We start from the raw sequence: 27,877 nt of genomic DNA, 5'->3' as shown, positions 1-27,877 counted from the left end.
TGTATATGATAAAACTTACTCTGGATTAATCTGTAGGAAATGGTTAAAATGAGGGAGAGGGAAATACGGAACAAGAACTGTAAAATAGGTAAAAAGTTGCTTAGAGGCCAACATATGTTGAAACAGCAGCTATTGGTTTTGGTCAAATTTATTAGGATAGTTTTTACTTCAGGTTTTCAGTAATATCTTAAATATAGGAAACTAAAAAAAAAAAAAAACCACCAAAAACCAAACCAACCAAACAAAAACAAACAAAAAAAAAAAAACCAGAACAAAACAAAGTTATTAGAAAAAGCTTGCAGATAGTACAAAGTTGCAATGTTAATGAGATAGGAATGTCCTAATGGAAATTTGTATTATCCCAAAAGCTTGAGTGATAGAAATAGGCTGAAACTTAACAGTCATAGGATCATGCAGTAAGGAACTAAAACAAGAACTCATCCTGTAAGCCATCATTTGGAAGTGTCAGAGGAGGAGGAAAATCTCTTAGTTACAACAGCTTTGAGGGACCATTGTGGTATACTATTACAAAAAAAGACAAATGCATTTCTTATCAAAGATAAAGCTAGGCATTTTCAATCCAGATAAACATACCATTGATCTGTATGAGAGGTGCCTTCAGTCTCCTCCAGTTTTTCTGTTTGTTTTAGTTTAACAGTGTTGCCTATCTTACATTAGCCGAAGTTAGGTTCTTCTCTTACATTGGGAAAATCTAGGTTCTCATATCTGTTCCAGAATCTGCTGTGAACATAGAAGTACAGAAAGTGCATAAAATCAGCCTTAGGCTGAAACCATGATATATACTTCTATACATGCTCCTGTGCATACATCTGCATTTTCTGGCAGTGTAACTGATGTCTGAACAACGTAAGTGAAGAAAGTTTGTAAGGAAAGTTAATACCTTTTATTAAGCAAACTGTAGAAGAAAAATAAACTAGCTGAAGAAGAGCTCATGTACTCTGAAAACTGTGGGGTTTTTTTCCTTCTCCATCTGTCTTAGTTGCTGTAATGAATTATATTGTTTCTCTGTTAATATCTTCCTTCTTCTTGTGTAAGTTCATGCTTCATGCTCAGTCTCCAGGCCCTGCTATTTTGCTGAGCTTCTCCCAGCAGAGTAAAATGGTAACATTCTTCATCAGTCTCAGTCTGTGAGAGTTCATTGCCCAGTACTGAGACTGCTGACATACAGTGTATAGTCCAGTATGCATAATTACATCAAAATAAAGTGCCAATTATCTTATTAATGATGTGATATGTTTATTTACACTCGGGCTTATGAAATGGAAAAACAGTAATGGTTGCCCATGTAGTCTTTAATAAGCATGCTGCTCCTGTTAGAGTTCAGCATTGAAATCTTGCAGTAGTCTTAGATAAAATACATAAATAATGGCAATTCATCCATTGACTCTTTCAGTATTGAAGTTTTTTTAAACAAAGAGTTACATGCTACTTGCAAACTGTAATACTCAAAGTACTGTTAAAGTCAAAGCCAGCATTAACTGTTAGCATTAGCACAGGTGTCCAAAAACGGTCCAGCAACTATATTAAATTTTTTCATTTACGAGTTCGCAATGTCAAGACCTGCTGAATATGTCTTCCATGATTTTTAAATCATATCTTTATTTGAAATATGACTGTGATGTATCGTTTGGAGAAGACGACAGATGTATGTCTGACTCTACAGCAAAACTAGGCTGGCAAAAATATACAGTTGTAGTCCAAACCCCTAATTTTCATTCTCATTTTCAAAGTTGTAAAATTCTTGCAGTGCCAGAGATGAACAGTAATGTAATCCAGACAAAAGATTTTTGAACCCTAGAAAAGTCTTAGATCTACATGCCAAATGGGGGAATTTGCCACCCATCCCTGGAACTGTGTAGTATACAGGTAACCCAAAGAAGGGGGTATATCAGAATAAGCTTCAAAACCAACATTATAGAGCAGACATTTCCCTTGATTCTTCCACACATTCTGCAAATATCTTAGTTGTACAAGCATGACACTTACATTGTTTCAGTATACTGCTAGAGTTCTTTGTTTGAAAATACTGTTTCTATTTTAACTTAGAGTTGAAATTCTTAAGCAGAATATTACGCATATTTCAGGAGTGTTCTAGCAGAAACTAAAAGTGATGATCATAGAATGATTTGGGTTGGAAGGGACCTTAAAGATCATCTAGTTCCAACCTCCATCCCATGGGCAGGGACATCTTCCACTAGACCAGTTTGCTCAAAGCAACATCCAGCCTGGCCTTGAACACTGCCAGGGATGGAGCAACCATGTCTTCTCTAGGCAACCTGTTCCAGTGTCTCACCACCCTCACAGTGAAGAACTTCTTCCTAATATGTAACTTGAATCTTTCCTCTTTCAGTTTAAAGCCATTTCCCCTTGTCCTATCACCACACGTCCTTGTTAAAAGTCTATCTCCAGCTTTGTTGTGAGCCCCCTTTAGGTACAGGAAGGCTGCTATAAGATCTCCCCTGAGCCTTCTCTCCAGGCTGAACAACCTTTCAACCTGTGCTCCAGCCCTCTGATCATCTTTGTGGCCCTCCTCTGAACTTGTGCAAGCAGGTCTATGTCCATCCTGTTGTGGCCCCAGAGCTGAACACAGTAGTTCACGTGGGGTCTCATGAGAACAAAGTAGAGGGGGAGAATCACCTCCCTCCGACTGCTGATCGTGGTCTTTATGATGCAGCCCAGCATACAGCTGGCTTTCTTGGCTGAAAGTACACACTGACAGACCATGCTAAGCTGTCGTCTGAATAGGTATTCATTTTCATTGTCCATAATACTATTAAGGTGTACAGTTGTCAGTTCTAGAATGACCTTTCCACATAAATCATATTTGGTAATGATACAACAGGCAAAAATTATCATTAATAAATTTAAGTTACTTTTCATGGAATTAATATATTTGGGGAAAGAAATGTGACTGCCTGTAATAAGAGAAAATTGAATCTAGGATTATTTTTCAGGCTGTTGGCTCATTTTATGAAGGGGTAATATTGTACTACAGCTTAATTTTTATTTGATTTATCTGAACTTAAATTAGAATAATTTATTCAGCTATGCAGCTAACATGAGCAGTGTTAAAGTATTTCAGTATTCATTGTATTTTGTTAAGATGTTAAAGGATGCTGCTCATGTAAAAATTAAATATATGTTACAATTTTGACATGCTTTTGTTATTCATAAGATTTTAAAATGACTGTAAAATGCGTAAGAGTTTTTTGTTTGGAGTTTTATTTTTCTTGTTCTGATATATTTACATTGAAAAATACTTACTAAATGATTTTACTATTAAAGGATAGCCAGTTAGTAGTTTTTTGTCTGATGCTGCTGAATGAGAAAAAAGCAAATGAAAGGAAATGGCCTTTAAAAAAAAAAAAAAATTATAGTATCATAAAAACAGGAAGTGAAATAACATGCTTTGCCATTAAGAAAAAAAATATGCTCATTATTGCAGAAAACAGTGCTTCCTAGACTTAATTCTTGTTTCAACTGCAACATGCCTTTTAGAAGAACACCAAGTCCAATGATGCAGAATGCACTGTAAACTTTCAGTTGTTCAGTCAGTGAATGGTTCCTCCATTATAAATTCACATTTATCTTGGGGAATGCTCTGACTCTGAGGCTATCTATGGTTTTTGCACCACCTAATTACTTAAGTTTTGGAAGAATGTGGCCTTGTTTAATATTGCTTGTACCAGGATCAGTGCATGACTATGTGCTAGAGTAACCTCAAGCAGTTTGGGCACCTTTAAGAGGCCTAGGTGAAGTTTAAATGGGGAGGGGTGAATACTCTGAATTGTAGTGAATTTTAGACTGGAGTTGGGACAAATTTGGAAATGAATAGAAGGCAAAATTTTCAGACAATCAAAATATAGATACCAAGTGAATTTTAGCATCTACTAAGCTTTGTCATCACTGGATGAGGAATATCTAAATCACAGGTTTGAGTATATACAGCCACTCACAATTGAACACAACCTAAATCACAGCTGAAAATGGCACTGTGTCTCTCTCTCTGTCTTACTTGTGGCTGTGTGTCATATGTATTTTGTTAGCTGTAGCCAGTTATATATACTGGTGTGAATGAGTATACAAGTACTTACATATGTGTATGTAGAGAAAAAGCGGTGGTTTTGTGTTTGTGCATAGCAAGTATAATCATATGGTCACTTATGCCAAAGTCACAATTTGTGTTTATTTCTCTAATCAGTTCTCAAATACACTACAGTTGTAACTGATGCTGGTTAGTGTGATTTTGTAGGTAGCAGACAACTATGTTGCCTTTTGGGGAAACTGGAGGGAGGGGATGACACAGGTCTGAAAAGGCTTGACTTTTTTGATTTATAAAAATAACTGACTTGGTACAGTGTTTATTATATTCGTGTCAAATATTTGTTTAAAAGCCACTGACATTCTTATTTTTAAAAAGTCTTTATAAGAAAATAATAAGGTACATGAAAACAGACTGTTGCATATTATTTGTATTGAATACCTAGGTGGCCACAATGCGTTATAAAAACCCTTGTAATACAACTAAATCCCAGGTTATACAATTGGAAACCAGAAATGCAGGTTGTAGCTGCATTATAGAACAACTGCTGAATGATGTTTTGGAAAGAAGTGACTAAGAGGTTGGTTTAGAGCCATTGTGGAAAGTAATGCGAGTGCTCAGTGCTGAGATGGATGTTCGTTGGTGAGTTAAAACTAAGGTAAGTAACCATCAGCAGAGTCTTACAGGAATGCTGGAACCCATCAGTTCCACTCAGAGACCCATGTCCAATTCTGAAGTCCACATCCAAAAGGACTGTGGAAATACTGTGGGGATTTCTGAAGTAGACAGAAGTGATTAAAGCTAGGAGAACATCCTTTTCTTTAAAAGGATCGCTTAAAAAGTATAAATTACTTGTCTGCTAAAGAGAAGCCTGAGTGGTTACACGGTAACAGTGTAGAGGTGTTTGTTGATCGTGCATTAATAAAATATAAAAATAGTTTACAAGGAAAGCTGTTGCCTTTACCATGCATGGTGTCTTTAGGGTACACTAGGTTTCATCCTCAAGTTACCCAAGTTGTCTTAGCTCCTAGATTCTGGTGTTCCTGTCAGTCCTATCAGATTGATGCACAGACCTATCAGATCGAGCTACAGTTGAACCAAAAATTCAAAGGGATTCCTAGACTGGATTTCACTTGAAAATTTCTAGATAAAATGATTTTATTTGGTCTGAGAAAGTAATCTGAAAATTCTGGAGTTACACAGTTTGTTTTGAAACAGCTTGGCTGGATTTTTTTGTTTCCTGCAGAATGAATAATCTGATTTCAGTCAACTCTGAAATAAGTAGAAAAAATTAATAATGCTTTTGATATTGCTGTTTCATTCTAGTTTTATACTTCAGTAGGCAGGTTTTTTGGTTTTCTCTCAGTGCTTCTTACAACTAAGTCGTCTAGAGAGTTTTGGCAATGTTACTTAGAGAAAAAGAGTCTGATTTACAATTCTTATCTTCAGAAAGATTATATAATTTACTGTATGCATGCATGCATATACACATATATATACACGGAGTTATTTCTGGGCTTGATCTGGAATATGGTTGAGATAGTTGAGACAGTTATGACCATTGTGCTTGGCCCTAGAATCAATAAGCCTATTGGTAAAATTGTTAAACAGCTTTTATATTCCAGGACATTCCAACTTCAGCCAGCAAAATATACTGAGGGTTATGTTATTAAGAGATGGTGGTAACAGTAGAAAAATAACTAGGCTAAGCTACTTAAGATAAAAAGTTAAAAGCTGTTGTTCACATATGAGCTAGTCCTAGACAGTATTTGGAATGTTACTGCTTTTATTTACTACAAAATGTAATTTATTTTCAAAAGCTATAAAAATAAATTACTGATAGTAAGAAATTTGGTCCGTGTTGTCTGGTTTTTGTTGTCTAGACTTTTCTTCAAGGTGAAATCCAGCTTGGTACTTAAGCAATTTCTCAGAAACATTCTTCACAAACTTTGGAGATAGAAGATTAGCATTTTAAAGAAAAAGCTACATTTCTGTTTTCGAAATAAGAAATTTAGGAAGTAAATAACATTTTGCTTTTGTATGCAACTTGGCAATGCCATTTCAGGAAGCAAGAAAGTAGTTGCATGTTACTTTTTTTTTTCCACTTGTGCATTTCGGCCCTTTAAAATGGTGGTAAGTAGGCAGGGGAAGAGATTAGACCTGCTCTGGAAATACCTCTCTGTATTAAGGGAGGGAGGACAACTTCCAGGCTGCAGGAAGTGTCGAGAAGAGGAAGAAGAAGGGAAGCAAGAGAGTACCTTGCAGCATAGCAGCAGTACTAGGAGAGGATCTGGTTCGAGACCATCTTCAAAATCTGAATGCGCACGAGTCCATGGGACCTGATGGAATCCATCTGCAGGTCCTGAAGGAGCTGGCGAATGAAGTTGCTAAGCCACTGGCCATCGTATTTGAAAAATCATGGCAGTCAGGTGAAGTTCCCGACAACTGGAAAAAGGGAAATATAACCCCCATTTTCAAGAAGGGGAAAATGGATGACCCAGGGAATCACAGACCAGTCAGTCTCACCTCTGTGCCTGGCAAAATCTGGAGCACATTCTCCTGTATGGCATGCTAAGTCACATGAAAAACAACAAGGTGCTTGGTGACAGCCAGTATGGCTTCTCTAAGGGGAAATCCTGCCTGACCAATTTGCTGGCCTTCTATGATGGGGCTACAGAACTGATGGACAAGGGTAAAGCAGTTGATGTCATCTACCTGGACTTGTGCAAAGCGTTTGACACTGTCCCACACAACATCCTTCTCTCTAAATTGGAGAGATATCAATTTGTTGGATGGACCACTCGGTGGATAAAGAACTGGCTGGACGGCTGCACACAAAGAGTTGTGGTCAATGGCTCGATGTCCGGCTGGAGACAGGTAACGAGTGGTGTCCCTTAGGGATCGGTGTTGGGACCGGTCTTGTTTAACATCTTCACCGCTGACATGGACAGTGGGATTGAGTGCGCCCTCAGCAAGTTTGCCGATGACACCAAGCTGTGTGGTCCGGTTGATATGCTGGAGGGAAGGGATGCCATCCAGAGGGACCTTGACACGCTTGAGAGGTGGGCTGATACCAACCTTATGAAGTTCAACCATGACAAGTGCAAGGTCCTACACCAGGGTCGGAGCAATCCCAGGCACAGCTACAGATTGGGCAAAGAAGAGATTCAGAGTGGCCCTGCAGAGAAGGACTTGGGGTTGCTGGTCGATGAGAAAATGAACATGAGCCGCCAGTGTGCGCTCGCAGCCCAGAAAGCCAACCGTATCCTGGGCTGCATCAAAAGGAGTGTGACCAGCAGGTCGAAGGAGGTGATCCTGCCCCTCTACTCTGCTCTTGTGAGACCTCACCTGGAGTATTGTGTGCAGCTCTGGTGTCCTCAACACAAAAAGGACATGGAACTGCTGGAACAAGTCCAGAGGAGGGCCACGAGGATGATCAGGGGACTGGAGCACCTCCCGTATGAAGATAGGCTGAGGAAGTTGGGGCTCTTCAGCCTGGAGAAGAGAAGGCTGCGTGGAGACCTCATAGCAGCCTTCCAGTACCTGAAGGGGGCCTATAGGGATGCTGGGGAGGGACTCTTCGTCAGAGACTGTAGTGACAGGACAAGGGTAACGGGTTAAAACTTAAACAGGGGAAGTTTAGATTGGATATAAGGAGGAAATTCTTTCCTGTTGGGGTGGTGAGGCACTGGAATGGGTTGCCCAGGGAGGCTGTGAGTGCTCCATCCCTGGCGGAGTTCAAGGCCAGGTTGGATGAAGCCTTGGGTGGGATGGTTTAGTGTGAGGTGTCCCTGCCTGTGGCAGGGGGGTTGGAACTAGATGATCTTGAGGTCCTTTCCAACCCTAACTATTCTATGATTCTATGGCCTGGCTTTCCTACCGGTCATTTCATGTGGTTTGCTGTTTAGCATGCATGCTTTTTGGGTACCTGTCTCATCAACCTAACTTGGTAAAGTGAGCCTATGAATGAAAAGTGTAGAAAGTGTAGAGTCCATAAGGAGCCAAGTATCAAAGTCCTGTATTGACCTAGCACTGATTATAGAGGGAGCTTGAAAAAACATTTTACAATAATGCTTTCTAGGAATTAGGACTTTCAGATCTCTTTCCATTGTTCATATGTCATTCCACAATAACATAAGATAACTAAGAGAGGGTGTGTCCGTCTCTCTGGAAAACTTCTGATGTGTTAGGGTCTGTTACTCAGAACAGTGTTTCTGTCGCTATATTCTGTCTCTCTATTTTAAGCATATGACATTTATCGACACTGAATGTTGTTCCTGCTGTACAACTTCTATGAGAAAATGTTGCAGTATGCTTTACTAGTGTTATAATGCAGCTTGCCTACCATACTATCCCCAATTTATCTAAAAACAGTTACTTGAATTAAAAATATCTCTTTATACTTCTGTGATTTTCTTCTCAGTATAGAAAAGTAGAACTGTAGGCTTATATAAAAGCTGTTAATGTGGCTTAATGTAGCTCCTGCCATGCTGTTGAAAATTAAGACCTACTGCTGTAGCCAATTGTTTGAATACCTTTACAGTGGCAGTCTTATTTTTCTAATGCTTTTCACAAGCTTGGTATTTATGCATACATACAAATGAAAATGAAGTTCAAAAGAAGTCAACAGCCCACAATTCCAAGTTTTTGCTTAAAAACTTGTCATGTTGTCATGTTGTGAGTAATAGTATTACGGGTGAGAACTGAAGTACCTAAGACCAGCTGCAGGGAGATGCTTGCATGCCATGTTCCTGAATTGTAATAATTTCTGCTACTCATTGCCTTTGATGAATACTAAATCAACCAGAACACATTTTTTTTTTTTTTTTTTTTTTTAGGCAGAAAATACAGATTCCATAACCAGAAAAAAAATTGCAGCATTTATCAGTCTTTTTCACTGGTAACCATTTCACTGATAACCATTTCACAGAAATAGGGATAAGAAAGTGAAATTCAAGAAATTCCATTTGAACATAGAAAAAAGCTTTTTTTGCTTGAGGGAGGTCAAGCAGTCCTTGCCTGGGGAGGTTGTGGAGTCTCCATCTTTGGATATTCAAAACCTGACTGGACAATGCTCTTGGCATTGTTTCTTTTTGGCCCTGCTTTGAGCAGGGAAGCTGGGCTGGCTGACCTTCAGGGGTCCCTTCCAAACTGCAAATTGGTGAAGACAGATATTTTGTTTGATATTGGCACTATGACTTGCAAAATTTGATGTCTTCTTTGTATGTTGTCACCTGATTTTTATTTTATTTGTAAAATTAAATTAATTGTCATATGCAATAGTCTGTGCTTATATACATATTATGTCTTTGAAACTTAACAACTACCTTGCCTGTCTAAGAAATCCAGGATGGCTTACTTCAGTAAATGGAATTTTATAACACGTGTAGTATTTATTTGGCATTGCCTCTGTTTCAAGTTTTCTTTGTGTGGTTCTCATAGTTAAATATTACAATTTAAATTAAAAATACAGTGGCGGTTCTTTCACACCCTTGACATATTTCTAATAGGGTTTTAAAATAAGTCATCTGTTGTGTTCTTTTGTTGTCTCTTCAAATGAAAATATGAACTTTTGTAGGTTCAAATTGATTTTTAAGCCATGTTCCTAGCATCAGTGAGTCAGTACTTTCTCTTTGTTTATATCAGAGATTTACTGACCATTAACTTTGATTCTGTTTCTCTTGAGTGGCTTTACATTCCCAGAAGATTAAATTCTTGTAAATATTTTTCTCTTTGCAGTGAGGAGTTACGGAAAGAAGCGCGACAGCTGAAACGTGAACTGCTGGAAGCCAAGCAGAAAAAAGAAGCTTTAAAACCCAAAGAAAAGGAAGGTAAGAATATGGTTTAGAAGGTGTTATGCAGCTCTCCAGTTAACATTCCCGTTTTAAAGATTTTTGGTAGTTTTGCTTTTCATGTGGATAATTATGGACACTGTATTGTTGAACTGTACTTTTTTTTTTCCAAGAAAATTAATTTTCCTTAAGAATTATAGTAATGTGAGCATATCAGTATAGAAATTGCACAAGTATCATTCGCTCTTTCAAAGGAGGTAGTATTTGTCCTTCCAAATGTTCTGTAGTTACGGCTGTGTAGTTAGGCAAGCTTCTGCATTTCAAGTATCATAGCATATGATTAAATTCTTTGATGGGGACATACCTATTCTGAACTTTGACTTGAAAAGTCTTCATAACATTCTGACTTGGAAATGTGCTTAAATGCAGATGGTTAACTTTGAGCTCAGAGCTACTGACTTCAAACTTTTATGCACCTTTTGACACAAGTGGAATTCAAATTCAGGAAGTTGCTTCTTTGTCAGACAAATTTTATATCTTTTTTTTTTCTTGAATAACAGTTTAGCTTAATAAAAATTAGAAATAGAATATCTTGAACTCGTATATGAAATCAGGCACCAAATTTTACAAAGTAGCAGCTCGGAAAAATTTCTAGGAATCGTGCCCAATCAGTGAATGAATAAAAGCACTCACTGGTGAGATAATGGATGCTGTCACTGGCCATATAAAAAAAGAGCTGCAAGCAGAAGTGTAGTAAAGGTAGAATAGTCCATATATACAGGTGTGATAAATTTATCGAATAGTGCCACATATGGCACTTGTAATACTATTACTTAAATATTATTCCTATTCTGGTGCCAGTTAAGCCACAGGACTTTCTGCGGAGTAATTTGAATAAATCCACCTTTACAGTGACAGGTTAGAGTAATACTTGGGCAATACTTTTAGTCACTACTATGGTATAGTTTTGAAGGATACCTTTTCTTCAAGGAAAAGAAGATTATATACTAGGGTTATTGCTTTTTTCACTCCCTTCGAAATAAATAACAGGTAGGAAATAAACCTGTTGAAATTCTGTAGATAACAGCTAATGGTGAAAATAATCTTGATATTCTCAGGTTTCCTTTTTATGATTGCTGTCAGAAGGGGTCAGGAAGGGGTCTGTTCCAGTGCATGTTGAGAAAGATATATGGCAGGAAAGAACCTACTCAACAAGTTGTTGGAGTGCCTAACTAAAAATTCTAAAAATAAACATGTTCTAAAATTAAGACAAAATTAAAAAGACATTAAATGAGATGCAAATGGTGAAGGACAAAATGATTAATGAAAATACAGTAACATTAGATGAATGAGCAAGAAGAGTCTTTGGTTGTCTTTGGCTACACAAATAGGAAATAAGCTTAAATGCTTGTTTTCACTCTGTATTAGTGTAGTGGTTAACTTTGATCATACAGTTACATACAATCAGGGCATAGAAGGAAGCATTCAGGTACAGAACAAGTAACTAGAGGCTGCCTAGCTAAATTACGTGCCTTAAAATTTGAACTTGATGGCATTCACTGAAGCGTATTAGGGAGTTGGCTAAAGCAGTCCCAGAAACATTAACAAAACGCTAACAAAATGCGTTAAGAGAATTATTTGTAATCAGAGTAGAAAGCAAGATTACTGGGGAATCTGTTAGATCTGGAGAAAACAGATTACCTTTATTAAATTTGAAGACTGAAAAAAAAATATATGGGACAGGGAAGGGGAAGATGAAAGTTAAAAATAAAGAAAAATGCAAACTTACATTTCTGTTTTGTTTCCCTTCCTCTAATCCATGTTGGAGCTTTTACTGATTTGATGCAGTAACAAAAGTGTTTCCATTTTTTTTTTGGTAGGATATTTTTGTGCTGGATTGGTAGATTGCATTAGTTCATGGAAGTTAAAAGCCAGGTTCAGGTAAACGACATTTACCTTGGAAGATCTTGGGGGAAAAAAGGTTATTATGAGTGATTTGTATGTTTCTCACAAATTATGAGTTGCACAAACACAAGATGATGTTAGGCAGCATTTAACAACTTAATTCTAGGAAACACGGTACGTAGAATTATGAGAGCAGGTCAACAGTGCCATGCTGTTGAAAAAACTAATGGGTCCTGTAAAACATATAAAATGGACCTTTGTATGCAAGAGAGACTAATTTTCTATTCAGCCTGAGCAGGTCTTCAGCCTCAATCCTTTGTCCAGTTTTTGTGGTTGCACTTGAAAAAGAGATGTGAGGCATCTTAAGGGAGCACAGAGGAGGGTAACAAAGCTGACTGATGATCTGGAAAGCATAATATTTGAAGATTGTAAGAATTGAGGCTATTTAGGTTACAGAAGAGATTACTTTGTAAACGGCGACATATTAACAGTCATCAAGAATGGGAAAGGCTACCACAGGAGGAAATTACTCTATATAATCTCTGTGGAGGGGACAGACAATAATTGCCTTCAGTTGTAACTAAAGAGATGTAGGTTAAATGTTAATGAAAACTTCCTAAAGGTAAGTATTGGAATAGTTGACTTACAGAGTGGAAATTTTCAATAGCAAATCAGGCAAATATTTCTTACGACTGATGTAGAAAAGACTTATCCTGCTTTTGGGAGGGAGGGACTTAAATGTTCTGTTTGTCAAGATTCTGTGAAGCACAGCTTAATCAAAAGAAAAGGTATGACCAGAGAGAATGTTTTGATGGAAGGAAAAACTAGCATCTTGTTAATGGTGATAGTAGTTAGGTGGAGGCATTACCAAAAGCATTATATTTACCATCGCTTTTGGCATCTTTAAATCAAACAGTTAAAGGACTGGTTGTAGATCTGCCAAAATAATTCATTAAGGCAGTACTCTCTCTGCTTTTGCTTTCTCTTAAAATAACTTACTGTTTATCTAGTGAGTTATTTTGTTTATACCCTGAAAAAGAAAGGCAACGTCCTGATGATATTTTTCTTTTTGTGGAAGTCTTGCACATAGAAATGAAATTCACCATATGATCAAAGGAAGTAAAAAAAAATCCTCTGGTGGTAGCAAATCAACTTTTACAAAATCCACACCCAAAGAATAAATGTAAGAACTCACCAAACAGAATCGATACAGTCTTGAGGGAGAGGAAACTGTTCCTACATTTAGCTAGATTGAGTATGTAGTGCTTAAAGGTGATGATTGATAGGCAGATGGGAGTTATACTCTATAACTGGCGTATAGTTTGGATTATAAAGGATTCTGGATTAAATATAAGAACAGGTTTAGCTAAGATAGAATTTCACAACACCAGATGTTTAAAAGATATCAAAACACGATTGTGAAATATCTGAATTCACTGAGCATTACCACATCGTCTTTTCATTAGACATTTAGTTGAACAATGCATAAATGGTCCTCTGTGTAGCTGTGGATGCTTATTGAGACCGGTAGCATAAAATAGCTGTTAAGTTGCCATAAATACCATGTATTTTGACAACACCAATATAACAAATTTAAAAATATTATCACTGAGGGAAAACATGTAAACAAAATATTTAGTTGTGATCATATTCTTTTCTGTGAATAGCTAGTTTAGCCAAAAGGGATGGCTTTGTAGGATATCCACAAATAGTTTTGGGGAAGAGGTTTTGTTTATAAATAAATAAGATTTATAATCTCCCATTCCTGCTTCTAAGGGATTTCTCTGGCATCTAATAAAATCCATATGTTAATAGCTAGGTAAATAAAAATCCATATGTTAATAGCTAGGTAAATAATCAAAGCTTACCTTTTTGGTTTTCTTCATCCATGCTTTAGTGTTTTTTCTACCTCTAAATACTTTTCCAGCTCTCACTTTGAATACTTTTTTAGAGCCAGCAGCAATCAAAAGAGCACAAGGTAGAGATTCAAGCTTAAGTAAATTTTTTTTAGTCTGTCCTTAAAAGTTCAGGAGTCCGATTGTCTTTGCTTATTTATCAGGAGAACAGCTCTGTCGGCAGTATTGCCAAAATTCAGACTAAGAGGGAGGAACTGAGCTTTTAAATACTGGAAAGATTTTAAAATGTACATAAGTGTCTTTTGCAGCATTTTGCAGGTTATGTTTTGTATGTCATTTGGAGTCCCATTTACTGTCTTTCATAAATAGATTATTTAGTAAGGAGGTACATATATTTAATAAATAAACTTACTGTCAAAATTTGTTCAGTAAGGAAGCTTTCCGCCTTTTCGGAATTAAAAAACATTAGCATAATCTGTGCCTTGAGATACTTGGTTCACATTTGTGACATACAGGAAAAACTGAGATTCTAGAAACACATTTTTGAGAATCTTATTTTTTATTATTTAAAAGTAAATAAAAACTTAGGTTTTCATATTTAAAAGTAAATAAAATATATCAAACTATCAGCTACATCTGAATCCACCTAACATTCTCAGACATTAACCTTTGATGATTAAACAGCATGCTTAAATTATATTGTAATACAAAATTAATTAGGTGATGAAACTACCTAATGTTTTGCTGTTGACTGCCTTTGTTTCGACTTCAGCTGATGTCAAAAAGTATGAAAATGCTGGCAGCATCAACTTGCATTTGCTAAGTATCTCTTCCCATAATGCTGTCTCTCTCCTTAATTACTATGATTTTTAAGTTTGTTAACATGAAGTTTAAAATGGTCAGTTTTCACTTCTAGATTTTACCTGCTGCATTTTAGAAATCATTCTCCAGTTGTCTTTCAAAAGTCTATCAATTTGTTGTCATTTAAATTATACAGAATATCTCATCTGTTGGAAAGAACAAGTACAGGTGCATGGTAGTTATATTTCTGGTAAGGGGTGAAAGTACTTGCAGACTTCAAGGAAAGTTGAAATTTTAATAGGAATTTTAAGGAAAAGGTTACATCTATATGAGTGTCTTACTGCAGACCAGATGTGCACTTTGGATGAAGCAATGCTGGAAGGATGCATTCCAGGGGCACATCTGATTAGCTCCAACTGGTAGTCTGAAATAGAATAGCCTCCAAAATACATAGTGAGCATATCAGGGCCTCAGTGTAATAGTTTTGCTCCTGTTTCGTGATATTGTTAGGTAGTATTGAAGTACCCAAAGTTTTCCTTTCTTTAATGAATTTCAGCCGTATAACTAGAGGTGACCCAGAAATACAAAAGTGATCCAGAGATAACTGCCTAAATTTTTAAACTGTTTGAATCTGTTTGCACATAGGACAAAGCTTTTATTTTCATCATAGCTTGTATGGAGCCGAAAGCAGCTTTCTGAAGTTTGCCTTTTTTGCCTAGCCAGATACTCATATTTTTTCTCTAAAGACTCTTGGAACATTTCAGTTCTGAATCATCAGCTTTGAAGAAGATACAGATTAAAATTGAGACTGTATATTATAAAAGTAGCTTCTGACTGCTAACCTAATAATACTGCTGTTTTGTGGCAATATTGGAGAAGTAATTAAAGCAGCATAATTTTATTAAGCAAAGGTCTCAAAACACTTAAGAGTTATAAGTATTTGTAAATATTTATAAAATTAGCATAGTACTGTATCTTAAGCCTCACTTTGTGTAATTTTACCTCACTATATTGTAACTCATGGTTGCTGTGTTATAAAAATTGAAAAAGGACTGTGCATTTACACTGGATCTTATGACTATTGGAAAAACATTGTTAGAAAACCATTTATTCGTAATCCAGTAATGAAAGTAAATGTCACTAAATACCAGATTGTAGTACAGGAAGTATTAGGATGAGGGAAGAAAAGGTGTGGAAAATGTAAATGAAAATAAGTTTTCATGTTGAAATGTTAAATTTTTTTATTTTTTTTTATTAAGGGAAAATATTCTAATGCACAAACTTATAAAATAAAGAAATTGGGAAAGATATTTGAGGTCTATACTAGAAAACAAATTGAACATGAATTTGCTTTACTACATGGGTATAATTCTGTGGTCATTGCTGGAAAGGTATTAACTGTACCACAAAAAAAGATGCTGAACAATTGGATACAAATGGACAACCTCCATCCCTCAAAACTAGCAGAAGGCTGCATGAAGTAATTTATTAGGAGATACTTGAAGATATGCCTGATTTAGGTAGGGAGTGGGATGGAAGGGTGGAATCTTAAGTATTTAAAGACAGTGAGTGAAAGGAATGAAGGATACCTTTACTGTGAAACAGACATTTACATGTGAAGAATAACAGAAGAGACTTTAGAAACACTTTAGTTTGAATATAATTAAATCTAACAACAGTAAAAAACAGTGGTTTACCTAAGCAAGTGATTTTGCCCCAAAGTTAAAGCATTTATTATATCTCACTTCAGAATTTTTTGTTTATTGGCCTGGATTTTCACCAGTGCAGTAGAGCTGTCAGCATGGAAGACAGTCTGCCCAATGTATGCCAGTTTACCTATTCCACATCAGTTTACATATAAGAAATTGCATATATTTAAAATTGACTGCTATTAGGAAATTAATGTGCATGTAGAAAGAGATTTTTTCCATTGTTCTCTGCCTGTCCTCTTGGGGAATGTGGGATGGATAGTGAGATGTGTCATGCTGTATCAGGTATGTCTGTGCAGATGGTGGAGACACTTGCACAGTGTCTGCCTACGCCCTGAGCTGGCTACATTAGGAAAAAATGCTAGTTCAGAGGCTATGTAACTGCATTAATATGATTCTGTGCTTGATTAATAAAAACTGCGTCTCAGCCAAAACTTGTGACCATAGCAGGAGAAATTCACTGAAGACCACAGAACTGTGAGAATAAGGCTGCTTTGGTCACACTGGACTTTTTTGCAGGATCAGGATTTCAGAGGTCATTAATGAACATATGGCAGCATGACATACCTAGTTTACATTCACTTGCATATCTTTGTTAGTTTTGGTATTTCATTTAGTATCACTATTTAAAATGTTTCATGCCACATACTATGCCTACATTTTTTTTTTTCCCTGTATTCAGAGTTTAGAGTAATTAAGGAAGATTGAGGGGTGAAAATTTAAGTGTTTACATTGTTGCAGCAGGACAGAGGGAAAAAAGCTAATTCCCCCTGTACATGTTTGATTATAACCAGCCTTCCAATTTGTGAATAAGATTGTTGACTATGCCAGACTGCTGTCAAGACCTTACTTTAAATAAGATGTTTTTCTTTTATGTGACATTTGCTGAGGTGATGCCAGAAATTACATCAAACAGTATAATTTGAGTGCTGAATTACTTCAGCATTTTGAAGTACTTAATCAAATATGTGAAAAAGATACACTTTTCAAAGTTCTGTAGTGTAAACCTGTGAATATGCTTCAAGTAAATTTGCTTTAGACAAATACCATCTGCCCAGTCGTTTAACCATATGCTGGTTTTGAATAGTAGTAGTATTTAAGAAGTAGTATTTTTTCTTGTTAGAACAGTTTGTAAGCTATCTGATAATGTGGGGATGATGAAATTTAATTGTTAACACATGAAAAAAACAGAAAAGCTACAAAATACTATCTGAGCAGAGAAACATAACAACTACTGTAGAAACCAACATCCAAGTGCAAGAACTCTACTGAGGCATGAACAATTTTCTGCTTTGCTTTTAGTTGTGGTATGATAATCAGATGATTGAAGTGTTTAACTCTCAAAATCTAGCAAGGGTGCCAATTTAAGATTATCTTTTAATTCTGTTTTATTATTAAGTTTGCATAATGTCAGTGGCACTTATATCTGTAAGTCCTGTCTTGCATGGACAAATGCTTTCTTGAAGTCTGAAACTTTAACAGAGTTTGCACCCTTGAGAACATCATGAAAACAATGAAATCCAAATTTTTGAGGTTTGGGAATTATGCAGCATAAATACATTCAGCATGAAGATTTTGCAGTATATATCATATAGCTGCATTGTACCAAAGTATGCATCTTGAATGTGTCACGTGTCCAAACCTCTATGTTTTCTTGCCCTATTTACACTTTTTTTCTCATTTAATCTCATCAAGTAATACCCAGCATCCCTATTCAGCATCTTCTCTGCTAAAGTGAATGCTTTTTCCTCTTGTCTCTCTGTCTGCAAAAGAAAAGAGGACAAAAGCGATGCTATAAGTAAGCCAGCTTTGATTTTAGTATTAATCCTAAGCATGTGCTCAAAATCAAATGACATTAGAAAAAAAAAAAAACATGATTAAGAGTGGGACTGTGTGCCTAAACACTACCAAAGTTCAGAAAAGATTCATTAGAAACTTTTGCATATTAAAATCTACACTGTTTTACAAATCGGTGGGCTCTGCTCTTTCAAATAAACGTTTTCAAGCTCTAGAAATTACTCCTAAGATCTTACTATTTGAGTTGGCTGAATGAACTAGAAAGTTTGTTCTGCAATGGTTGCTTTTTTCATTTTAGCAAACTGAAAACGCAGTAATCAGTCCAACCCTGGAAGCTCATTCTGTAAGCAAATCTGTTCAGTTATGCATGGTTACTAAATATTTCCTGACTCTCACCTGACTTGTAAGCAAACAGTGGCTCTTCAGGAACTTGGGCCTGCCAGGGCTATAATGACAGAAACTGAATAATAGTCAAAGGTGCAAGAAAACCCCACAGGCAGAATTAGTCCTAAACTCAAGTATACTGGAGAATGCATTATAAAAGGGATTGGAGATGTGTGCATGTCTATGGGGATATGATATCATTGGCATCACGGAAACATGGTGGGATGGCTTGTATGACTGGAGTATTGGAATGGAAGGTCATAGGCTCTTCAGGAACAACAGACCAGGAAGGTGAGGAGTAGGTGTAGCTATGTCAGTGACAGGGTGGAGTGTATGGAGCTGTGGCTGGGGACAGGTGATCAGTCAACAGAGAGCTTCTGAATGAGGATCAGAGGGAGAACTGTGATAGGGGCATTACTGTAGGGGTCTGCTACAGGCCACCCAATCAGGGGGATTCTGTGGATAAAGCCCTCTATAGACAGATAGGAACAGCCTCACGCTCGCAGGCCTCTGTCCTCATGGGGGACTACAACCACCCTGATATCTGTTGGAGGGACGGTACAGCCTGGCACAAGCAATCCAGGAGGTTCCTCAATTGTGTGGAAGACAACTTCCTCCTGTAAGTAATAGAGGAGCTGACAAGGAGAGGTGCCATGCTTGACCTCATGCTCACCAACAGGGAAGGGCTGGTTGGAAATGTGATGCTCCAGGGCAGCCTTGGCTACAGCAATGGTTGAGTTTGAGATCCTCAGGACAGTGAGAAGAGAATGCAGCAAGCTCACTGCTATGGTCTTCGAGACAGCAGACTTTGGCCTCTTCAGGAGCCTACCTAGTAAGGTTCCATGGGAAATAGCCCTAGAGGGCAGGGGGGACCAAGACTGCTGGTTGATATTCAAGGATCACCTGCTACAAGCTCAGGAGTGTTGCATCCCAACTAGAAGGAAGTGCAGCAGGAAGGCCAGAAAGCTTCCATGGATGGATAAGGAGCTGCTAAGAAAACTTAGAAGGAAAAAAGAGGCTTATAAAAGGTGGAAGTAAGGACAGGCGGTCTGAGACCAATACAGGGACATTGTCTGGGAAGCTAGGGACCAGGTTAGGAAAGCTAAGGCCCAGTTAGAATTGAGTCTGGCCAGGGATGTCAAGGGTAACAAGAACAACTTCTATAGGTATGTTGCCACCAAAAGGGTGTCTGGGGATAATGTGGGCCCTCTCCAGAAGGAAACAGGAGAACTGGCTACCCTGGATTTCATAGAATCATAGAATCATAGAATAGTTAGGGTTGGAAAGGACCTCAAGATCATCTAGTTCCAACCCCCCTGCCACAGGCAGGGACACCTCACACTAAACCATCCCACCCAAGGCTTCATCCAACCTGGCCTTGAACTCCGCCAGGGATGGAGCACTCACAGCCTCCCTGGGCAACCCATTCCAGTGCCTCACCACCCCAACAGGAAAGAATTTCCTCCTTATATCCAATCTAAACTTCCCCTGTTTAAGTTTTAACCCGTTACCCTTGTCCTGTCACTACAGTCCCTGACAAAGAGTCCCTCCCCAGCATCCCTATAGGCCCCATTCAGGTACTGGAAGGTATTAGGTCCCCACGCAGCCTTCTCTTCTCCAGGCTGAACAGCCCCAACTTCCTCAGCCTATCTTCATACGGGAGGTGCTCCAGTCCCCTGATCATCCTCGTGGCCCTCCTCTGGACTTGTTCCAGCAGTTCCATGTCCTTTTTATGTTGAGGACACCAGAACTGCACACAATACTCCAGGTGAGGTCTCACAAGAGCAGAGTAGAGGGGCAGGATCACCTCCTTCGACCTGCTGGTCACGCTCCTTTTGATGCAGCCCAGGATACGGTTGGCTTTCTGGGCTGCGAGCGCACACTGGCGGCTGATGTTCATTTTCTCATCGACCAGCACCCTCAAGTCCTTCTCTGCAGGGCCGCTCTGAATCTCTTCTTTGCCCAGTCTGTAGCTGTGCCTGAGATTGCTCCGACCCAGGCATAGGACCTTGCACTTGTCGTGGTTGAACTTCATAAGGTTGGCATCAGTCCACCTCACAAGCATGTCAAGGTCCCTCTGGATGGCATCCCTTCCCTCCAGCGTATCAACCGGACCACACAGCTTGGTGTCATCGGCAAACTTGCTGAGGGCGCACTCAATCCCACTGTCCATGTCAGCGATGAAGATGTTAAACAAGACCGGTCCCAACACCGATCCCTGAGGGACACCACTCGTTACGTATCTCCAGCTGGACATCGAGCCGTTGACCACAACTCTTTGTGTGCGGCCGTCCAGCCAGTTCTTTATCCACCGAGTGGTCAATCCATCAAATTGATATCTCTCCAATTTAGAGACAAGGATGTTGTGTGGGACAGTGTCAAACGCTTTGCACAAGTCCAGGTAGATGACGTCAGCTGCTCTATCTCTGTCCATCAATTCTGTAGCCCCATCATAGAAGGCCAGCAAATTGGTCAGGCAGGATTTCCCCTTAGTGAAGCCATACTGGCTGTCACCAAGCACCTTGTTGTTTTTCATGTGCCTTAGCATGCTGTCCAGGAGAATGTGCTCCAAGATTTTGCCAGGCACAGAGGTGAGACTGACTGGTCTGTAATTCCCTGGGTCTTCCATTTTCCCCTTCTTGAAAATGGGGGTTATATTTCCCTTTTTCCAGTCGTCGGGAACTTCACCTGACTGCCATGATTTTTCAAATACCATGGCCAGTGGCTTAGCAATTTCATTCGCCAGCTCCTTCAGGACCCGCGGATGGATTCCATCAGGTCCCATGGACTTGTGCGCATTCAGATTTTGAAGATGGTCTCGAGCCAGATCCTCTCCTACAGTGGGCCCAAGGTCTTCATTCTCACAGTCCCTGCGTCTGCCTTCTAAGAACTGGGTGGTGCAGTCAGAGCCTTTGCCAGTGAAGACCGAGGCGAAGAAGTCATTCAGAACCTCAGCCTTCTCCAAATCCTGTGTAGCCAGTTCTCCCAAAAGCTTCCTCAGGGGGCCTCTTGTCCCTAGTCTGTTTTTTGTTTGCTACGTACCTGTAGAATCCCTTCCTATTATCCTTAACATCCCCGGCTAGGTTTAATTCTAACTGGGCCTTAGCCTTCCTAACCTGGTCCCTAACTTTCCAGACAACATCCCTGTATTCTTCCCAGGCCGCCTGTCCTTGCTTACATCTCTTGTAAGCCTCTTTTTTTCTTTCAAATTTTCCTCAGCAGCTCCTTATCCATCCAAGGAGGTCTCCTGGCCCTCCTGCTGCACTTCCTTCTTGTTGGGATGCAGCACTCCTGAGCTTGTAGCAGGTGATCCTTGAATATCAACCAAGAGTCTTGGGCCCCCCTGCCCTCCAGGGCTATATCGCATGGAACCTTACTAAGCAGGCTCCTGAAGAGGCCAAAGTCTGCTCTTTTGAAGTCCAGGGCAGTGAGCTTGCTGCACGCTCTTCTCACTCTCCTGGGGATCTCAAATTCTACCATCTCGTGATCGCTGCATCCAAGGCTGCCCTGGAGTACTGCATTCTTAACAAGCCCTTCCCTGTTGGTGAGCACAAGGTCAAGCATGGCACCTCTCCTTGTTGTCTCCTCTGTTTACTTGCAGAAGGAAGTTGTCTTCCACACAATCGAGGAACCTCCTGGATTGCTTGTGCCGTGCAGTGCCATCATTCCAACAGATGTCAGGGTTGTTGAAATCCCCCATGAGAACAAGGGCCTGTGAGCGTGAGGCTTTTCCTATCTGTCTGTAGAGTGCTTCATCCACAGGTTCTCCTTGATCAGGCGGCCTGTAACAGATCCCCACAGTAATGTCTCCCGCGGCTGTTTTCCCTTTAACCCTGACCCACAAACTCTCTGTAAACTGCTCACCTGCCCCCAGACAGAGTTCCATACTTTCCAGCCTATCCCTAACATAAAGGGCAACTCCCCCTCCCCGCCTGACGGGCCTGTCCTTTCTAAAGAGCCTGTAACCCTCCATTCCAACACTCCAGTCATAGGAGCCATCCCACCACGTTTCTGTGATGCCTATTATATCATACCCCCGTAGATGTGCGCACATCTCTAATTCCTCGTTTGTTCCCCATGCTATGGGCGTTTGTATAGAGGCATCTGAGACGAGCTCCAATTGAAGTTGGCTCGTTGGCTGGAGCAGCTGGAATATATCTGCATTGTTCCGAGCATTTGTTATAGGTGCTGGCAACTGACTGGGTGAGTTGGGATGGAATGATGCCCCCCTCCCCCAACACATCTAGCTTAAAGCCTCCTTGACCAGTCTGGCAAGCCTCCTACCAAAACTGTTCTTCCCCTTCTTTACCAGAGCAGCTCCACCAGCCCCCAGTAGGTCTGGCCTACTAACTTCAGTCCTATGTTCAATACACCCAAACCCCTGACTATGACACCACCCTTTTAACCATCTATTGACCTGGCCAATCCTCCTAGCTTTTTCTTGGTCCTCCCCTGTGTCCTGGAGAATTGACGAAAAGACTATCTGAGCACCGGAGCCCCTAACCACCTCTCCCAGGGCTCTGTAGTCTTTCTCTATGGTCCCCAGTCTACTACTACCTATATCCCTAGCACCCACATGGATCACCAGGAGCGGGTAATAGTCTGTGGGACTTACTAGAGCAGGCAGCCTCTCTGTAACATCCCTGATCCGTGCCCCTGGTAGGCAGCACACCTCCCTCGAGACGGGGTCAGGCCGACAGACGAGTGCTTCCGTCCCTTTCAAAGTAGAGTCCCCTATTACTATGACCCGCCGCTTTTTCTTTGTAACACCAGTAGAGATCTTAACCCATGCATAATCCGGCTGTTTGTGGTGCAAGTACATTTCCTTGTTAGTCTCCTGCAGCACAGCAAAGCGGTTCTGCGTGGGGAGGACAGATTTAGGAGGAAGCTCCTTGCTTTTAATTGTCCGTTTCCTCCTTCTTTTGTTATTTTTCTTTGTCACCAATTCCCAGTTTCCCGGGTTAACGGCCTCCTTCTTTCCTTCATGAGCTGGAGGGGAAGCTTGAGCCCCCCGCACAGTATGGGGCTGGAGCAAGCAGCCCTGCTTCCTCTCAGCTACCCTGACACCTTGCAGCCCGCTAATAGCGTTCCGCAGCTCAGCCCCTGCTGCAGGAGGGCCTCCCCCAGGGAGCACCGAGCGCAGCCCTGCCCGTCGTGCGCCTTTCCCTCACCAGACCAGTGCAGGCACCCTCTGCACCCCGAGCTCTGCGCTGCAGCCTCCCCTCCCATCGGCTCTGTCTGGGTGCCTACGCTGGGCACCACCGGGGCAACCAGAGCAGAGCTCCCAGAGCGGGCCCTGCCCATACGATGGGTGCTCGCCATCCCGCTCGCCTGCCCGCGCGAACTGCCTCGTCCCGCTCTGTTCGCCGCGCTCCTGGTCGCTCGCGCTCCCTGGGGCAGGTTTTTACCCACTCAGGGCTGGTGCTGCTGCTCCTGGCTCCGCCCCCTGTGAGTCAGGGCTCACGTCCGCGGAGCTGCCGGCTCCTGGGCAGATTTGGAGAAGCCTGCGTCTCTCTGTGGCTTCCTTGGATCAGTCTTCACTGGCAGATGTTCTGGCCATGCTGCTCAAGTTTTGGAAGACAAATGGAGGGTCTGGGAGTATGAAGACCTTGGGCCCACTGTAGGAGAGGATCAGGTTCAGGATCATTTTAGCAACCTGAATGTGCACAAGCCCATGGGACCTGATGGAATCCATCCACAGGTCCTGAGGGAGCTGGCGAATGAAGTTGCTAAGCCACTGGCCATCATATTTGAAAAATCATGGCAGTCAGGTGAAGTTCCCGACAACTGGAAAAAGGGAAATATAACCCCCATTTTCAAGAAGGGGAAAATGGATGACCCAGGGAATTACAGACCAGTCAGTCTCACCTCTGTGCCTGGCAAAATCTTGGAGCAGATTCTCCTGCAAGGCATGCTAAGGCACATGAAAAACAACAAGGTGCTTGGTGACAGCCAGTATGGCTTCACTAAGGGGAAATCCTGCCTGACCAATTTGCTGGCCTTCTATGATGGGGCTACAGAACTGATGGACAGAGATAGAGCAGCTGACGTCATCTACCTGGACTTGTGCAAAGCGTTTGACACTGTCCCACACAACATCCTTCTCTCTAAATTGGAGAGATATCAATTTGATGGATGGACCACTCGGTGGATAAAGAACTGGCTGGATGGCTGCACGCAAAGAGTTGTGGTCAATGGCTCAGTGTCCAGGTGGAGACCAGCAGTGAGTGGTGTCCCTCAGGGATCGGTGTTGGGACCAGTCTTGTTCAACATCTTTGTTGGAGACATGGACAGTGGGACTGAGTGCACCCTCAGCGAGTCTGCCAATGACACAAAGCTGTGTGGTTTGGTTGATGTGCTGGAGGGAAGGAATGCCATCCAGAGGGACCTTGACACGCTTGTGAGGTGGCCAATACCAACTTCATGAGGTTCAACAAAGAGAAGTGCAAGGTACTGCCCCTGGGTTGGAGCAATCCCAGGCACAGCTACAGGTTGGGCAGAGAAAAGATTCAGAGCGGCCCTGCAGAGAAGGACTTGGGGGTGCTGGTCGATGAGAAAATGAACATGAGCTGGCTTCAGTGTGGTGCCCGCAGCCCAGAAAGCCAACCGTATCCTGGGCTGCATCAAAAGGAGCGTGACCAGCAGGTCGAAGGAGGTGATCCTGCCCCTCTACTCTGCTCTTGTGAGACCTCACCTGGAGTATTGTGTGCAGTTCTGGTGTCCTCAACATAAAAAGGACATGGAACTGTTGGAACAAGTCCAGAGGAGGGCCACGAGGATGATCAGGGGACTGGAGCACCTCCCATAGGAAGATAGGTTGAGAAAGCTTCGACTGTTCAGCCTGAAAAAGAGAAGGCTGTGTGGAGACCTCATAGCAGCCTTCCAGTACCTGAAGGGGTCCTATAGGGATGCTGGGGAGGGACTCTTCGTCAGGGACTGTAGCGATAGGACAAGGGGTAACAGGTTCAAACTTAAACAGGGGAAGGTCAGGTTTGTTATAAGGAGAAGTCCTTTACCGTGAGGGTGGTGAGGCACTGGTATGGGCTGCCCAGAAATGTGGATGCTCCCTCCCTGGCAATCTTCAGTGGCAGGTTGGACAGAGCCTTGGGTGACATGATTTAGTGTGAGATGTCCCTTCCCATGGCAGAGGGCTCAAACTAGATGATCTTTGGTCCTTTCCAACTCAAACCATTCCATGATTCTAGAAATTCGTCCAAGCATAACATCATCTTGTATTTTCTAGTATGTTCATTTTTATATTACTTTACTGTAAAATAATATTTTTATTTTGATAGACATAGTATTTAATGCTTCCTGGATATTAAAATATCCTGGGTTGTTTTTGGTTTTTTTTTCCTGGATTCTGGAAGAAGTTTTTTATCTGTCTTAGATCTTGATTATAGAAAGTGGCTTTATGTTCTCCATCTGTCACTTCTGTTAGGAATTCCATGTTAATTCATGAAATATTAAGGCATATCAGAATTTATTTTGTATTTTGTAAGGATTTTATTTGTTTTGGAACAAAAATAGTTTTTCTTTTCAAGATCTCAATCTTATTAAGATTTTTTAAACCAGTACTGCGTATCTCTATAATTCCAGAAGAATGCAATATATACTGAATATTGATGGATAGCTGAAAGTGGAATGTACTGCACAAATACAGGAATGTGGCTTAGATGTTTTATTTTAATGCACAAAAACATTCACTCATAACTTCTTTTGTTTCAAACAACGAGTAGCCCAGCGTTTTTGAGGTTTTTTGTTTTCACCACGGTATTTAGTTTAGCTATATCGTGTATTTTTTGAAATTTTTATCCAGAAGGTCTTTTATCACCTGTCATATGAGTTGCTAAAGAATGTTCTTGAGGTACTGACAAAAGTTAACGAGTCCACCACATTTCAAGCATACGGAAACCCTGCTGAATAAACTGGGGTGCCTTTACCTACATATTTCTTTGTACAGTCTCCATGTTATCTCAGTTCTGCATGAACTCATGATATCTGCAAAGTGCATTTTAACAGTTTATGGGATTGCCTCTGTGAAATTCAGTATATCAGGAGTGTTTTGTAATGTAAGATACTTAAGTCTATTTGTGTAAAAATCTCCATGCTAGCTGTACATCATCAAAGAAAAAACATAAACCAAAATTCTTTCAGTGATCCTTGTCAGCACTGTAGGGTCTTTCTTTTTTATAGTGACATTGAACCGTGTATTTTCCTCTGTCACAATAAGTATTGTTTCTACCATTCTGAAGGTTAGTGTGTTTCTGTTAATACTTTCAGCAAACTGCTTCTTTTTCCGACAGATGTTTTATATGCAGCTTCATTATCTCTTTCTTAAAAAGAAGAAACAAAATCTCTAGATTTTATATGGATTCTATCCTTTATTACAAGGACAGTCATTACTGCAAGTTTTGTCAAGACTGATACAAAAACCAAAATGATAAAATAACAAATTTCATACTGTGGGAACTTGTACGCATACTGTCAGAAGTACCTTTGTCTCAAATTGTACCTTATCTGTACCACAACCGGTGTCCATGCTAAGCAAAAGTTACCCCATCTGCAATGCTAGAAATAAAGCACAGCCTTTAAGGCCAGTATGAATGAGTGCATAAGCAGTGATCATACTCTTCTAACCTGCAGGCCTGCAACTCATACTTCTTGGATTTCAGAAAGTGTAAAATAAAGTTCATTCACAGTTTCTGAAGTAGAGCATGTCTGATGCAATTTTTGTTGGGTGTTTATTATGCTATTAAGTTTACCAGGTGTTTTAGGAATTAAGCTTAGAATTGTTAAGCTTTCTCTTCTGCTCCACTTCCTATTTAGAGGTTGATCCAAAACCATCTAGACTGCCATTCAGTTCAGTCCAACACCCTTGGATCAAGTTCTCATGTCTTTGTTATACTGCAATTTTGCAGTTAAGAATTGACATAATTTGAACTGTTGCTAGTTTAAGTGTGAGCAAAATAAAGCCTTCAGTATACTGGGTTTTCTAAATCAATCTTCCTTTCTGGTTTAAAGACTTAGAAATGTCTTCCTTAGTTTCAGGCTATAATTGGAAGCCACATCCCAAAAACAAAGTTTTAGGTTAGATTACAACATCAGGTTGGTATATGTTGCTCCTTAAAGGAGTATTTTAGGATGGAAGAATCTATCTGAAAAAAAAATAAATTACTTAAATGCTAAAGTTTTTGTCGCAGTAAGATGAAGAATCTCTTGGCAGTAATTCAAGCTAGCTGAGGTAAGTAGCAACGTACTTACAACTTCTGTAAGTAGAATGAAGTGTATTTTAAATAAGAAAGGTTGTATTTTTCCTTTTTTTTTTTTCCCCTCATCTCCCTTACTGACAGAATGCACACAACTTGTTCAAACTGGGAGAAAAAAAAATCTTTCTTTGCCTGCTGCTGTTTACACTTTGTGATGGATGAGACGCCTCTTGCAAGACCCCCCTTACGTCAACTAGCATCTTCTGCATCCTGCCATCCTTAAATTCACTGCTGTGCATCCATGTCATGTTTAATTCAGTTTTGTCTGAATAAATCCTCTTGCATTAAGGAGTTAGGAGCT

The 27,877-nt window shown here is 40.3% G+C and overlaps 1 protein-coding gene across 1 annotated transcript in view; it reads left to right on the top strand.

The window, feature by feature from the left end:
* CWC27 (CWC27 spliceosome associated cyclophilin) overlaps positions 1-27,877 on the top strand; it is a 127,392-nt gene that overhangs the window by 70,962 nt on the left and 28,553 nt on the right. Inside the window, exon 11 of the mRNA XM_065662354.1 lies at positions 9,803-9,894. Within this exon, the coding sequence (XP_065518426.1) occupies positions 9,803-9,894 (92 nt within the window). The remainder of the gene's footprint in view (positions 1-9,802; positions 9,895-27,877) is intronic.

This window comes from Lathamus discolor, chromosome Z (assembly GCF_037157495.1).
Source record: "Lathamus discolor isolate bLatDis1 chromosome Z, bLatDis1.hap1, whole genome shotgun sequence".
Classification (NCBI taxonomy): Eukaryota; Metazoa; Chordata; class Aves; order Psittaciformes; family Psittacidae; genus Lathamus; species Lathamus discolor.
This window is presented reverse-complemented; position numbering and strand designations above follow the sequence as displayed.